The sequence below is a fragment of the Chanodichthys erythropterus genome, chromosome 24 (assembly GCF_024489055.1).
Source record: "Chanodichthys erythropterus isolate Z2021 chromosome 24, ASM2448905v1, whole genome shotgun sequence".
In the NCBI taxonomy this organism is placed as follows: Eukaryota; Metazoa; Chordata; class Actinopteri; order Cypriniformes; family Xenocyprididae; genus Chanodichthys; species Chanodichthys erythropterus.
The window spans coordinates 15418479-15435931 of NC_090244.1; the positions used below are offsets into that span (position 1 = coordinate 15418479).

Sequence of the window (17453 nt, forward strand, 5' to 3'; positions counted from 1 at the left end):
TGGGGGAAAAATCATGTTATATGTAATGGATGAACCTTAAGGCATCACTACCTTTACCTTTTTGGCACTAATCAAGTGAACACTGCTTATAAATTAATCAAGACTACATGGCTTTTTAAAACAGCTATATAGCCAGACATGAGGATTAGGAGGAATTTTCTGGGTTCTAAACAAGTTAAGTGCAGTCGGCAGGGGTGGACTTATGGGGATACTAAATTTCTATATTTAAAATGCAGGGATGCAGAATTAAAATTCTTGCTAATACACATAAGCTGATCATTATTTTCAAGTTATATAACATATAAAGGGACGGTATTAAAATGATGGAATTAAAAACGGAAACTAAAATGAATCGTTTTAGATACTAAAAATGCATTTAGATATCGCATTATAATGTACAGAATAAAAAATAGATATTCATTTTGAGATTTGCTAAAAATGTAAATTATTAGTGCTTTTAAAGATTAACTTAAAGTGAGTGTTAGATGACGACAAATTTAATCTAAATGTAGAAGAAAGATAAATAATTAAATATCCAATATCGGCTGATGCAGGTAATTAAAAAAAAAAAAATCATATCGGTTGGTAATGTATTTTATTTTTGTGTGACAAGTCAAAATGATCAGACACTGCCGATACAATTTCTATTGAACATTTCCTTTTAAAAAGGGTTTGTTTCCAAATATAAATTAACCAAAACCAATCCCATTCCTGTATATAGATCTCTTCTGGAAGAGCATATTACCATTTTTAAATTCTCACTGATAGGCCGATAATTATTATATAACATAATTAAATGTTATGGCCGATAACTTATAAATGACCGATATTAAAATTCTCTTCTATTGTCTAAATAAAAAAATTTAAAAATAAAAACAATTGTTCTCATTGCTATAAGTGAGGTATTGCAACATTATAACGGTATGAAAAATGGGCATTCATGTTAAGATTTTATTTTTAAAAAATTTAATTTTTTTAAAGATTAATTTAAAGTGAGTGTTAGATGACACCAAAGGATATCTAAATGTAGAAGATAGATGAATAATTAAATATCCAATATCGGCTAATGCAGGTAATTTAAAAAAAAAAATCATATCTTTTTTTTTTTTTTTTTTTTTTTTTTGTGAGACATATCAAAATGATCAGATATGGCCAATACAATTTCTATTGAACATTTTTAAAAAAAGTTATCCAGTCTGTTCAGGAATTGCATATTACTGATTTTAAATTCTCACTGATATGATAGGCTGACAATTATTTCCATGTTATGGACGATAACTGATAAATGTCTGATATTAAAATTCTGTACTATTGTCTAAATAAAAATAAAAACAAGAAATTAAAAACAATTGTTCTAGATATAGGTATAAGTGAGGCATTGCAACATTATAACAGTATGAAAATTTTTTTTTTATTTTTATTTTTTTTTATTAAATTATTAAAGATAAACTTTAAAGTGAGTTTTAGCTGATGGCAAAGGTAATCTAAATGTAGAAGAAAAGGGCATGAATGATTAAATATCCAATTTCGGTTGTTGCTGATAAATTACAAAAAAATCTTTGATAAACAATAAACGATATACTAATTTTAAATTCTGGCTGATATGAAAGACTGTTTCATTATTTCCATGTTATGGCCCATAACTGGCCATATTAAAATTTGATACTATTGTCTAAAAAAAAAAAAAAAAATGTAAATCAATTGATCTAGATGCCATACGTGAGACATTGCACCATTATAACAGTATGAAAATTGGATATTCATGTCGAGTTTGATAAAAATTACATTTAACAGTGATATTAAATTATTAGATGAAGTATTATTAGATTTAAAGGGTTAGTTCACCCAAACACCGACTCATTATTGGCCGGCTCCTGCATCAGCATCACATGCGTTGTGCTGCTCACAGCGTCGGTCAATACTGAGTTGGTGTTCTGACGTAGTACATGGAAGCCCGCACCATCTATACTCCGTAATACAGATTTTTGTTTTTGTGCTCAAAAAGTATTATCATTGCTTCATAACATTAAGGTTGAACCACTGCAGTTACTTGGACTATTTTAACAATGTCTTTGAATGTGGTAATTGTCGCTTTCTATGAGGGTTAAAAAAACGTAAAAGTCAAAATTATTGTCTGTGATAATCAACTGCGTGTCACAGATGCTGCCAACACAACTTGTATTGAAGACGGAACATTTAGTCTTTTTACTGGGATTTAAGTTAACCAAAAGAATTCAATCCCATCCCCATATATAGGTCTGTTCAGGAAATGCGCATTACTCACACATCAGTTCCTAACTATTTCATCTATGATGGCAACTTGAGACTGCATATAGATTCCAAAGCAGCAACAAACGGCTAGTAGCAACTTCCCAGCATGCATTGCTCTCCCTTGAAGTTTCACTCCTTAAGATACGGTGGGGGTGTGACAATTCCCCACAGGAAAAGGACATGGCAACATGAAAGCAGAGGTAATTAGTTGACTTAAACGACAAATGCTGCTGATGACGCTGACAATGTCCCGCTCCGAAGCAACTCCCAGTGCAGTGCCGTCCCTATTCTAATTAATGCAGTCGACTAATTGAGATGTCAGCCAGAAGATAATTGTTCTTATGTTGCTGTTGCTGGTCTCATATAAATACTGTTTGGGAATAGACTTGACCTATTTACATGCACATCACTGCAAACCAGCAGTTTGTAAACATAGTAGAATTATTATTAGTTTTATTATATATTAGTATTATTATATTATAATTAAAAATTTTTTTTTCAATATATAGCAAAAGTTCAGGTAAATGAACGTCCGGTTAAAGGACTAGTTTGCAGAAGAAGAAAAAAATGTGTGTATAATATAGTCATTATTTACTTGCAGTTCCTATATTTTTTAACAATATTCATACAGTATATTCATACAGAACAATATTCAAACCGGTCTATTTTAGTTCTAATGTTTCTCTTTGCTTGCAGAGTCGCTCGAGGCAGGAGGATCCCGAACAGGCCCGGCTTAAACAGAAAGCTAAAGAGGTGAGCTTTATGGGAGACTATTTAATAGTACTAATAAAAGTGCTCGACATACATTTTTCATGATTATGCCATTGCTATGACTTTGACATCATTTAGTCTGACATTGAGACAAATGGTCTTATTCGTCTCCTAACAAGTTTATTACAGCATGGGGGAGAAGTCATCATTTTGCTGAGATGTCACACCGCCCTGCTGCCATCATGAGTCTAATATGGGCTAATCTTTGGCTTATGGGGGGCATGACATGTCTGAGTACTATGAATTTTTCATCAGGTTTAATGCCATTAAAAGAAAAATTACTTTATTTTGTGGAAGAAAAAAACAGATATTTTGAAGAATGGCCTGGTTGCTGTTTTTTTGGAGAACGAATGAGGACTGGTGCTGTCAATCTTCAAACTGATACCAAATCACCATAAAAGTATCAAAAAATGTTTCATACGCTATATTATAATATAATAGTGTGCTATATTCCAGGTCTTCTGTAGTCAACTAATAGCTTTGTGTGAAGAACAGACTAGTGATGCACAAATATTGAAATATTAGGTTGAGTAGTAATTATTTGTATGATATGCCCAAGAACTGATATGGATAATGTTATATATCTATACAACTTTAAGAAAATGAACACTGTAAAGGTGGAGATGCTCCATTATAAAACTGTGTGTGTGTGTGTGTGTATGTATATATATATTTATATATATTTATATATATTATATATTATAAATATATAATATATTAGCATTTTGGCTGATACTGATAATTCTTTATATTTTTGGAAGCCGATAACAGATATATTGGCTGATAAATCTAAATTTTTATATAATTTTTGAGAGCCTGATTACAAAGACAAAAGTTTCACCATTTAAAAGCCATTTCCCAAGCACACGATTATAATGTTCTCATAATTTTATGTAGCCTAAATGACCAACTTGCGCTGCACATGTTGCACTTAACTGTAATTTTAAGTGATTCCAATCATATTTAAAGCAATTCAAAACCATTGTGGTGGACAGTGCACATTTGAAGTGTCTCAGTTGAAGGAAATAATCCATTATTTATCAGCTTTGATATATCGGACAAATGTTCTTATTGGGCCTGTAATAACAATAAAAACATATATCGGCTGATACGGATATAGCGGCCGATATATCGTGCATATCTATATATAATAGATATATGTAGTTAGCATCACCCTGGTTCCCTCGACAAAAACCAAATCAAATTTTTCAGATTATTGCACAAAATAAGCTCTGTGACGAACAAAAGCTTATGATTCACGTTTTTTGTTCATCGTGATAATCTTCATAAATTAACACACATGAATTATGAATTTTGAAGAATAAATACAAGTGTCAGAAGTCAAAAGCTGAACGTAGTCTATTAACGAGCTATACCACGGACACATGACTTCAACGTCACCATCATTAGCTTCCGACAACTCATCCAATCTTTGTTTAAAAACATTTTCCTAGAAAGTTTAAGCTTTAATAGTTTGCAATGGCGCGATTATAAACACAACGAGGCTGTGAAAGTGGACTAGTGATTAGAAGATTTTACCTATTTAGTAGGGCTGGGCAATATATTGCATGCGATTGTCACGCGCATTTCGTCGGTAAAGCCGGCTCCCTGATTACTGCTAAATTGCCAACTCCCCTAGAGTTAAACAGTTGAGTTTTACCGTTTTCGAATCCATTCAGCCGATCTCCGGTTCTGGCAGTACCACTTTTAGCATAGCTTAGCATAGTTCATTGAATCTGATTAGACCGTTAGCATCGAAAATGACCAAAGAGTTTTGATATTTTTCCTATTTAAAACTTGACTCTTCTGTAGTTAAATCGTGTACTAAGACCGACAGAAAAATAAAAGTTGTGATTTTCTAGGCTGATCTGGCTAGGAACTTTACTCTCATTCAGGCGTAATAATCAAGGAACTTTGCTGCCATATCATGGCTGCAGCAGGCGCAATGATATTACGCAGCGTCTCTCACAAACGTCTCCATGGTTGCAAGGCACGTTCCCTGTGCAAGCGGGCTCACGGCTCACGTAATATCATTGCACCTGCTGCAGCCATGGAACGGCAGCAAAGTTCCTTGATTATTACGCCTGAATGAGAGTATAGTTCCTAGCCATATCAGCCTAGAAAATCGCAACCTTTATTTTTCTGTCGGTCTTAGTACACGATTTAACTACAGAAGAGTCAAGTTTTAAATAGGAAAAATATCAAAACTCTTTGGTCATTTTTAAGCGAGATGCTAACGGTCTAATCAGATTCAATGAACTATGTTAAGCTATGCTAAAAGTGGTACCGCCAGAACCGGAGATCGGCTGAATGGATTCGAAAATGGTAAAACTCAACTGTTTAACTCTAGGGGAGTTGGAAAATGAGCCTATTTTCAAAAAAAGTGGAGTGTTCCTTTTAATAGACAGAGCCGTAGATCACTGATGAGCTGCGTTCATATCGCAGATTAATCGCTTTCGATAATGAACGTGATATTGCGTAGCTTGACAGTGATCTACGGCTCTGTCTATTAAATGCCGCTCCATTTGAAAGCAGGTGATGGCGATTTAGCGGCAATCAGGGAACCGCCTTTATTGACGAAATGCGCGTGACAATCGCATGCGATATATCGGTCAGCCCTACTATTTGGCTCATGATGTTTTATGTCCCCGCCAACCTCTGTAGTTCCATTTAGCCATTTATTAGCAACCACCATTTACAAGACAATTAAAAGCTTAAAAAAATCAAGTGTATTACTGATTAATTTAATATTGAAGAATAAAATGTGAAAATATCTTGAGTTTGTTCACCACAGATCAACCTTATTTCAAGCATTTAACCAAAAACCCATTTATAAAACACATTGACTTTTGGATGATGGGTTTTGACTTACAAATATGTCCTCCCGGCACCATTCTATAGCAATTTAAATGTCAGTCAGTTCACAAAGTTATCATATATCGTGCTGGTGGAATATTGCATGGTGATAATCACCTCTCAGCAAATATATATAGTTAAAGATTCTTCATTAGCACAGTGAACAGCTTTCAGGCTGTAATTTCCATTGGATGCCAAGCAGGAACTTACAATTTTGGATACAGCAATTGGCCCATTTTTAGAAAAAGACACGTTTCTGTTGTCATTTCCTCTCCCTTTCTGTAAATAAGCTTTTTACACGCCATATGTCGCAATGTCACCATATGTCTCTGTTTGTATTGACAACCACTGTTGGATCTCATCCGTTAAAGAGGATCTTTTCTGAACCCCAGCGATCATTCAAAGCATGTTTTATTCAAATCTAGAGCCGCATAGCCCATTGTCTCTCTGTTGCTGTGGATATATTGTTTGTTTCAGCACTCTGTTGTTTTTCTTACCTGAGGGCATATAGTTATGGAGAAAGAGAGAAGCACTTCTTGAAGCTTCTTTGGTTCATCTCCTTTTTTTCAGATCACAGTATAGCTAACTAGACTAAAGAGAAACGCTGAACAGTACAGTTCTATATATTTATTTACATGATTCGCCTCAAAGCAAAATAGCAGCTCCTCATCATTGTTGAAGGCCTGTCTTAAAGCCTAGACCGATTCCTCCTCCCTTCTCCGAACCCCCGTTTTCTTACCTCAGCTTACTACTGAAAGATGTGTGTGTATATATAATAAAAAAAAAAGAATAAAAAATACAATAATTTATGAATGATAAATAAATTGTTGCTTGATTTGCAGTAATTGCTTTATCTTATTTTTATATAGCTACATTATAGCTTTATACTTAACAGAGATTATTACAAATTAAGCAAATTATATAGGTTGATTCATCATGTTGCTGAAAGAAATCAACAACTTAATTTAGCGGCCAATATTTTCATAACTTCATGTGTTGTATACATATTCCGATGCCACCGGGATGTGAAAACAGTTTTTGTAAACTTGCTCTGCTGTCTTGTTTTCTTGGATTGTTGGCTCATTATCAAGGGTTTACACCGTGTGCTTCACCTTGTTAATAAGAAGTTCTGGAAGGTGATAGATCCTTCAAAACCCCCTGAGCCCAAAACTGCCACTCACTCGCTTGGAAAAACTCTGCAGCTGGTATTCGGCATATCAAAGACTCCTAGAATCACACTAGAATTAGGATCAGGAATCATGCTTGTGTTTTCTCACGTCCTTGACTTCATCCAGCGCCCCTAATTGAACCGCTACACTCCACATCAACCTGTGCGGTTATTAAGGTGTTTCTCTCAGGCGAGTCATTCTGGTGGGCCGGACTGCAGATAAGGATCAATAGAGATGGAGAGCAGCGCTGGCAGGCTCACTGTCTCTGCCTTTCTCTCTCTTGCCTGACCTTTGTAAATGATTATAGACTACAAGCATTTTTTTCTTCACCGCCTCCTGTCTCTCTGTCTCGCCAACAGACAGGTAGGCAATTGAGAGAAAATGGCATTTCGACAAAACTAGTAGTCTTTAAACTCAACCCTTTTGGGCAAGTACACGTCAACATCACCTAAAAGTAATATAGCAAATATACCATAGTAAATTATGTTTTTATTATATATTTTATATATAAATACATGTGTTTAAAAGTTTGTGGTCAGAAAGATTTTTTTTTTTTTCTCAACTAGTATGAATTAAGTTGATCAATAATGATAGTAAAGACATTTAATAAAGACATTATAATGTTACAAAAGATTTCCATTTCAAATAAATGCTGTACTTTTGAAATTTCTATTCATCTTAGAATCCTGAAAGATGTATCACAAAAATCAAGCAGTTGTTTTCAACATTTATAATAAGGATCATGTGACACTGAAGACTGGAGTAATGGCTGCTGAAAATTCAGTTTTGCATCTCATGAATAAATTACTTTTTAAAATAGACAATTTCACAATAGTATATATTTTACTGTATTTCTGATCAAATAAATCTTATGCCTTGGTGAGCATAAGAGACTTCATTCCAAAAATATTACTAACCCCAAATTGTATTTATATACAGTATCAGTGCTTCCCACAGGTTTGAAATATACTTGCGGTGGTAGCCGGGTGAAAAATCCTCCTATTACCTACGGCACAAAAATGGTCTACTACATGTGACAAACAAATAATGTGATTTTTTTTATTTTTTTTTTATTTTTTTTTTAACAGTATTTTTATTTATTGAAATTAATTTTTATTACATAGCATATTACATTTAATTACATACTAATATTATGCATTATTATTTTGCAAAATTACAGCATTTAAATGGTTCACCTTTTCCTATGTTCTCCTTGCTGTCATATAGTGTCTCTCTCAGTGAATGGGACACAGATTTTACTAGTAAAATTTATAAAATGAATAATATATGTGTCAAATAATGTTCTTAGTCTTTTCTTCACAAATACAATTTGTGTAACTAAAATACCAATAATGCCCAAAAGAAAAAGGGAAAACTTAGCGTGTGACTTAATTATGAACAAGCCCGAAATACACAGGTACTCTTATTTTGAAATGTATGTACTATTGCAGGCTGATCCTTCAGATTCTTACAATCTTCTAAAACATTTTATATAAAGGCCATGAAGTAGACATTGTAATAATTCATCAACTTGAGTTCATTAGCAATCGCTTGCATAAATCTGCACGAGCTTGTAGAACACGCAACAGCTCCCCCTTGTGACTTTGCAAAATGCGGCGCCTGTGAGAATGTCAGCGGGAGTAACCGTTCTGACGCACACTTAACGAGCAGGTATGAAACGACTAGTTTTTCGATCGCAGATGGTTTCATTATCTTGCGCGGATATAAAAGTATGAGGATAAAAATAATACGCCCAAATATACTTTGGGCGGCCGTTATTATACGTGGGCGGCCCACCCAAGTAAAGTCTATGTGTGGGAAGCACTGAGTATAAATATTTTTTTTCTTTATAAAAGATGTATAAATATGATATACTTCATCTAATTATATAATAAAATTATAATTCTATTAATACTTTTTTTTAACACTATTAGAATAAATTTACCTTCCTTTTCCAGCATCATTTTTTTTTACTTTTTCTGGACTGATTTTTAGATCTTTCTGTAAGGATTCAAGACCTTGTATATGGGAAAGTGGATTAAAAAAAGAACAGTAATTAAATTTAAAAAGTGTGACATTTCTGTGATGACTGAAGTAATTTAGCATTCTGAGACACTCACTTTGTCTGGCATTGTTCATCCAAACAAATAGTCCTGACCCAAACTTGCACCATTGGTTGAGAAAGTCTTTATATTTATAATACTTATAACATAAAAAAGGCACATTTTAATCCTTCGTTTCAGAGGTGGTATGCACATTGGTGAAGTCATGTGACAGCGATGCAATGTTGTCATTGTTATTGGATACTGTTTCACATACTTTACAAAAATATGCAGTATACAGTATATAGGGGTGTGACGAGATCTCGTGGCACGTCGTGGTGAGGTGAAAAGCAGTCTCGTGATATTGCAATGTGATATCTCACAAATGTCTTATCTTGTAGAATGCATGCTTAGCACCGCCTTTTACTTTGATTATGATTGCACTTATTGTTTGCACTTAATAAGACTAAGGGAAAACTGTTATTCATTTTTTATTTGTACCGTTTTTATTGAATTTGTGGAACGGAGTTCAGTTAGGAGGGTAAAAGTTGTAGAAGCTCATAAATCATGTACAGTAAGGTCTGAAGAGACTGAAATCATACAGGAGAGAAGTCAGTCAGTTGAGTTTGTGGCAAACCTTTTACAGTGCTTGAGTATTGTTGTCTTTTACTGCATATGATAATTCAGTCTCATAAAGTAGAACTGAAATGACATTCAGTAAAAGATTAGTTAAAACATTTAAAATGCACCTGCAGACTTTTTTTCTAGTCATGTATTTTGTCATTGAGGATTTCTTAAAAATACTGTGTAAAAATCTCGTCTCGTTCTTGTGACACAACTGTCTCGTCATACCCCTAACAGTATGCACTGTGTAGTAAGCAGTGTGCTGCAATTCCATTCTGAATATAGCCAAAGTGTTGCAGTACTTTTGATTTTAATGAAGTAAGTGGAGAATCTCCAATCGGTATTCACAATGTCGAACAACCGTGTTAAAGTTGAGCTGCAGGAATTGTGATTGAGGTCAGTCATTAAACAGTGATTATGTGGAGCTACAGAGCTCTGGATTACAGATGGCATAACTAGGTTCCCCTTTCACTCCTCATCAAATAATCGAATATGAACGCAAGTCAGCACTCTAGCTGCAGGCGGCGAGAGAAGATCAGCGGCGACACCAAACAGTGCCTGTCCGCCTAGAACCTTTCATTTAACACCCCAAGAGTGGCTGCATTGTGTCCGTTCAGGGCCTTCTTACCTCTCATTACTTCAAATAGATTTACGCACCATGCTGTCCATGTCTTTTATGTGCCCTCGGGCACATTCACCGTTGCTGTCAGGGTCAGGTGAAAGTTCAGTGCACCAGATCACTGACATGCAGCAATCGCACTGGGCATGTTTACGTGTCAGCTCACTCTCTCCGGGGCATCCACGCGTGTGCATGCAATGTGCACAACTTCCCTTCCGATTAGCATAACCCTGACTTAATTAGCATGTAAACGTTGTCTTGAATTAGCGGTTTGTCAATTTCTCCCTCTTCATTATGTTATTTAGTTTGTATTTGTGAAAGGAGGGGCAGGCTGCATAATTATTTGGACAAATTGTTTCTAGCAGCACAAGTGACAAATTCAGTCAATTAAAAGTAATCTACATACACAATGAAAATCAGTCACTCTTTACAGAATTTCTGGAATATTGAATATTGCAATATCTTTTGTACTCCCACTGATCCATCAAAAAGGCTGAAGGCTTTATCAATTGACACAAAACCAAAACTATCACAAGGAACTTTACATAAAAATAAAAATACTAATTATACTTTAAACCCAATAACACATTTATTAAGACATACTGATATATAACTTTATTTGGAGCATTTCTTTATTGCACAATGCACATTTCTTAATATTATGCCTGAAATGTGTTTTAACATCACTGTTAATAAGGATCATATGATCTCTGTATAATATCATTATACATCTTTAAATGCAAGATATAGGTTTAACTAAGCAAAATGAAACTCTTTCCTGGTTGGGAATCTCTTTTTGGAACATCATCCGTCCTGTACCCCACCGCTAATTTTTTGTTCCCACATTTTCCCCACTTCACTTCATAACTCCAGAGGCAACTGCAGCTCAGTGAATGCACTTTCTAATAGGGCCGTCGATGACACACAAAGCTTTTGTTGCTGCTAGTGTTTTTTTGCGAGTTCATGGCCACAGTGGTGTGAGTGTCAGGGTGAGGAGAGGTGAGGACTCTCTCTGCATTCTGTGCCCGGCAGCGCTCACTCCGAGCGGGGGAACAGAGGACGCGCAGCCCCCCTCCTCATCAACCCCTCCCGGCATGGCTGGCTCTGTCACTGCCTGCTAGGGTGAGATGACTTTACCTGCGGGCTGTGCTTTTTGAAAATCGCTCGCTCTCATTCTCAAACACTCACTCACTTTCTCTCTCATTCCCTCGTGGAAAGAAATTGAATTAAGCACCCAGATACGGCGAAAGCTCTGAGTTATTTGCTGCATTGAAGCTGTGCATGATGTTCGGAGCTTCATTTGCTCTTTTAGAGCTCTTCAGGGCAGCTTGGAATGAATGTAAAATACACAGCATACAAATATTTGAAAATGATAATTCAAGTAAAGGAATGTGATACACAGTAATACTTATTTGGGGACTTGTTATTCACAGACCTACACAATGTATGTCGGTTTCGCATGAATCGTTTCGATATGCAGTTAATATTGATTGAATGTTCTTGCCATTCAGATGCAGCAGCAGGAACTCGCCCAGATGAGACAGCGGGATGCCAACCTCACAGCCCTTGCCGCCATTGGACCCCGAAAGAAACGCAAGCTTGACTCTCCTGGAGCCTCAGCAGGTGCAGAGGTAAGACCCTCGGGCCCTTATTTATATGGACCTCCACACTAAGGTTCATATGGGCAAATGCCAAGTAGATTAAAGCATGTTAGCTCCTGAAATGCAATGTGTTTCTCTCACAAAGTCTTTAAAAATGGATTCTTCAAACCTAAAAATTGTTAAATAAATAAAAAAGACTATAAAAGTACATCTTAAAATTAAATTGTCATTATCATTAGCACATTTTTTTTTTTTTTTTTTTAAGCATTTTCTAGTTTAAACTAGTGCAACAGTGACTGGTCAACTGGGCTTGGTTGAATTATTATTTTTCCCATTCATTTGGTCTAACATTCATTAATACAGAGAGAGTTCAAAGCCATAAACCAAACTAACCAGCTCTGAGATGGTTCACAATACAAACATGAACTGGAATAAAGATCGTACAAGATTGTGATCTACTTAATGTCTTTTAATGAGGAAATGAGCTACAAAGCACTGAGAACATTGTCAGAAAACTATGGTAAAACACATATTTTTGCTTTGGTAACCTGACTGTTGCACTCACAAGCTGATAATATATGGCCATAATAAATGCCCCAACCGGTGACATGCTCAATGGGTTTTTTGCTTGGGCAAAGCTTATTTGTGCTAATTTAGTAAATCAAGCAAGTGTCATTTCAGTTCTATGTAAATACTGTGACTTCACATGCTGCCGCCCATGGCATATTATCAATAAGAGATGTGCCAGACGATATCGCACATAAACGATCATTACCACTATTAACATTAACAGTAGGGGCTGCCTTCTAATGACCCGCCGCATGGTTTAGATCTTCTCTGTACTTGCATTGCAACAATCTGCTGCTGTGGAGGGCACTAAATGTCCCTTTATGGAGAGCATAAATAACCAAATAAAAGCATTATTTCTGCTCTATGAGTGCACTGCCGACCTCTTTCACTATGGATTACCTTCATCCACCCACATAAAACATAACCAAAGCAGATCAGCAAACAGAACCAAACTGATTACACAATTCAGGCTTTCCCAGATGTCTTTTTGTTGTCACAGGTAAGAGCATTTGCATTCAGTGTGTCCAGAATGAAGGCAAGTAGATGTCTTCTCTATTCATTTTCATCCCATCATTTCTGTCTTTCACATCCAACTCAACGTTGCCTTGGGCAGTGCCTCCCCCAACATGTGCACAGAAACTCGCACACACACACTGCCTCGATGTGGAGGAAAGTGAATATGACTTTTCTAAAGGGGTCGGTCCTCGCCCAGAGGTCCATGGCTGGGCCTGCTCTGAAGGGTCCAGTCAGAGATTTCATCACAGCAATGTGCCTGAAGGGCAGCATGGCCCGGAGCAGGAGGCAGCCATGTCATAATGGCTCCACTCATTCTTCCCCCACCCCCGTGTCCTGACAGCAAAATACCTCGTCCTTGCTCCCCGTTCGCTCTGTGCAAGCTTCCTGCGGTGTCTTTCTGCAGGGAACTTCATCGGGGACGTAGAGATAAAATACTCAAGTTCTTGTTTGCAGCGGTTGAGGAAAGGGCACAGTTTTTTGCTTGCCCTTTGTCTGGCCTTGACGCCCTTGAGGCGGTTTGTTGTTTGATTGCTATTCCGTCTGTCTTTGGGTTGATGAAGCGCTTAGGCCAGAGGGCAGCCCTGCAGGACTGCCCGAGGGTAGATTAGTCACAAGGGCAGGTGATGAGGACGTTCTGAAGGGCGAGTTTTAGGGCACGCTGTAATAAAGGCCGCTGAGTTCCTGTGGGCCTGCATACCAGACTGAGCCTGGGGGCAGATCACACATGAGGGTTCAGAGTTGAGCTGTTCTAACATGGGCAGCCCATATTAACATGTTCATCCCAGTCCTGAGGCCAGGGGGAAGAAGAGGACAACGGATTGAGAAAGAATCCATGTGGAAAAAGAGGAGATGTTTTCTTATTGTCTGGTGTACTTCTTGTACTATTATTTTTAGTTTTTTTTGAAGATCAACATGATTCTTGACACAAACTAACTAAGCATTTTCTTGGCCTGCTTGCGCTTTGTAAGTGTAACATGGGCTTTAACTTTCAGTTCGATTTGTGAAAGGTGGGTGTGACACACCTTCTTTGTGTTCTAAACCTTTATGATTTTCTTCTCTGAAACAAAATAACAAATTGAAGATACGGACGCACAATCGATCAGTACTAAAAATTTAGTTTCCGCATGCATTCCGTAACATGCTGGCTTTAACTTTCAGCTCAAGTTAAGAAAAGCGAGTATTGTGAGAAGGAAAAATGGAGACGAAAAGCAAGAAGAAATGTATCTCTCATACAGAAAAGGAGAATGAATATACAGTTGCCCTTCCCTGCAGCAGAATTAACAGGCATCACATGGAAAACAATCTCAGCCCCGGCTATGAAAGAGAGGAGAGGGCCATTAAAAGCAGCCTGAAGGGATGGACTGGACCCAATATCACTAAAGCAAGCTCTCACTCACTGAAGTGAGGGCTCGCTCACAGGCAAAGAACCGTGCAGAGTTCTATAGCCACAATTAAAATCTCCCCCTCTGCCAGATCGGCCAGAGGGCAGAGACTGAATGGGGGGAGGGAGGGGGACGTGGGGGCAGACATGGAATACCAAAGGCAGATTGAAATGTGTAGCCAGTAATGAGCACTACCAAAGCACAGCTTTTTGCAGCAGCGGTCTAAAGTTTAAACATTACCAGTCATTGAACAAAGTGTGGTTGTTCTGTATGGGTCGTTAAAGGGACCATTCTTGCAAAATTTAAGTCATCGTTTACTCACCTTCATGTTGTTTTAAACCTGTACGACTTTCTTCTCTGCAACACAGACAAACTGTGTATAGGGATGCACAATAGATCAGTTATGTATATATTTACGTTTATGTATTTTATCTATCAAAAATTTTGTTTATGCTCATTTACCCTATTTTTACATTTAGATTACCTTCATCTAGATTATCGTCTAACATTTACTTAGTTCATCTTTAAAAACACTCTTCAATTTAAAGCCGGCATGAAAATAACCTGTTTTCTAAATACGTGGTGTTGATGTTTGTGAACAATTTATATCTGTAATTTAATTTTTGCAAATTTGACCTCGTAATTTTTGATCACAATTATTTCATCCACCAATTTCTTCTGGCGAAGTATGCCAGACTTCTCCAATCATTTAGGCAGTTTAAACTAGGAAAAAAGTCAACTGCAAGCTTGCATTCAGATCTGACTCCATTCAGTCGGCAACTGATGGACCGAACGTTCCATCCTACAGTTTTTTTTTTTTTCCCCCGATAATCCGTTTTGTTTAGATGTACGTTACAATACGGAAGAAAAGATTTATTGCTATTTGTTTCATTGCGACTTTAATCGCAAAATCAATTCATTTTTTCCTGAATTCACAATTAATCTTAGCGTTTTATTTTTATTTTATTTAGACAAAATAATAATAGAATTTTAATACCAGTGCATCCCTTAATTTCACATTGTCCAAAGCTCTTTTTTTAATAATAGGCACTGGCACTGTTGAACTTCCAAATAACAGTCTGTATGACCCGTGCACCATATTTCAAGCCGTTGTAAGCCATAAAATATCTGGGTTTTTTTTTGTTGTTGTTGTTTTTTGTGCAGGGAAGACAGTTTTTATTATGAAAATATATATATTTTTTTTTCTCATTTAGATGTCTGTTCCTCAGGTTTCCAGTAGGCTCCTATTTTCTGTCCCCTACATGCCTTAACCTTGGCCTAAACATTGTGCTTTATCTCTGTTACCGTTGTGTAAAGTTGGATCATTAATCTAAAATTCACACATATTCTCTTGTTTCCTGTGGCAGATTTTGCTGGTTGATTGGAGCTCCAGTGTTTTTTCATGCACGGTGATGTGATGAGTCTTGTGTGCGCTATCTGTGGGTTATCTGCATGTGTTTTGACATGATAAGAAGGAGCATGAAGAGTCTGTTATCAGTTTGTAGGGGTTGCGCGGAATAACGTAATGCCAAAAATTGCCTCTTTCTGACCTCAGGCTACCACTGCAAGAAGTGGAAGGTCTTTGTTAGTGGTTAGGGCTTTATAAGAGTGATGATGTGTTCTGTTTTTCTTAATTTTGTATTGATCAAGTCATGCTTTGACAAGCATTTTTTCATTCAATATATTAAGGGATGTTAAATTGTCGACCCAGAAAAATCCTAGTGTCAGACTGAAAAAGATTGTAAATTTTGAGGGCTAGTTACCATCTTGTTGACTTCATTAAATTTCAACTGAAGATATGTCAGAAATAATGTAATTTTTTAGTCTTACTACTTTTTTGAATTGATTGGAGCCAGATTTTGCAGTGACGTTTTTGCAAATTGCTTTATGCAGTGAATGGTGGTTTTTATAACCCTAATTTATGCATGAAATATTTCTTTGTAGATTTGGATGTTATTGCTGTATGATTTATTTCGGTAAATATACATAATGCTAATCTTTACACATACATCATTGATCATTTTTTTACCCACAACACACATAATAGAATGCTTACTTAAAGACACAAGCAATGTGTAACACTTGATGGATTTACTGAAGTTTGTACAGGGAGTTGACAAATGGAAAATCCCTTGCAGTAAGTAGCTATGATCAAATGGAGAGCAGGGCCTCCAGAATATTTTCAGTCCTTCTTGGAATACTGTTATAAAAGTCTTGATGTGTGAGGAGTGGAATATTGCATCATTCTCCATGAGGAAAAGCGCCTTGAAGGATGAAGGAGATGGAATTTGCTATTCCTACTGTGTGCTCGAGAACTTCACATGATGGTTCGGGTTTGATGATGCTCAGATTGGGAACTTGGTGAGACCATAAATGTATTTGACCATATCTTGGCTTGAAATGTAACATAAAACCATTATACCTGTCTGGATGTAGGAGAAAAAAAAACATGGCTCTTCAGAACATTACTGTTTTCCCATTCCTCTAGGATTTGTGTGTTGTTCTTGCACCAAATTAAGCATCATTTTTTGCAATTACCGCAGCCCTGCCATATGTTTCAGCTTTCAGGACCAGTTCATGTTCGGCGTGTCTGAGTACTTTTACTACCTACTGTTTCTTGGATTGTGATCATCTTGTTTGTGTAGACGCTCTTAGAGTAGCGCCCTTTCGCCTTTTTTTTTTTTTTTCTTTCTTTCACCTGTTATGGCTAATGAAGATTTTGTGGGATGTTTGGTAAAGTGAATAAGGTGATCTACATTCAGTTCCAATAATAACAGCACAATAGACCTCAAAGAGAAACGTTTCCAGCCATCAACTCTTTTAGAATGCAAGTGCATGCTTTTCGCCAGCTTATAATGATGCCCCTCTATTTTGCCCACATCAATGAAAAAGCATTCGGCTCCGTCAACAAAGTCAAGCCTTTGGCGCTTTTAAGATGCCCATCTTAGAAATTAATTACCTCCCTTGTTAATCTTTGCTAATTAAAATTGTAAGTTTATTGGTTCATGATGGCCATGGAAGGACAACACTCA

At 36.6% G+C, this 17453-nt stretch overlaps 1 protein-coding gene across 4 annotated transcripts in view; it reads left to right on the forward strand.

Moving 5' to 3' along the window:
* Window positions 1-17453, forward strand: part of si:dkey-219c3.2 (transcription initiation factor TFIID subunit 4) — a 63536-nt gene that overhangs the window by 25595 nt on the left and 20488 nt on the right. For all 4 annotated transcript variants that reach the window (XR_010893992.1, XR_010893990.1, XR_010893991.1 and 1 more), the window contains exons 12-13: window positions 2968-3024; window positions 11864-11983. Coding sequence is in view for 1 of the 4 variants with exons in the window: in XM_067380533.1 (XP_067236634.1) it covers window positions 2968-3024; window positions 11864-11983 (177 nt within the window). In the remaining 3 variants the exon portion in view is untranslated. The remainder of the gene's footprint in view (window positions 1-2967; window positions 3025-11863; window positions 11984-17453) is intronic.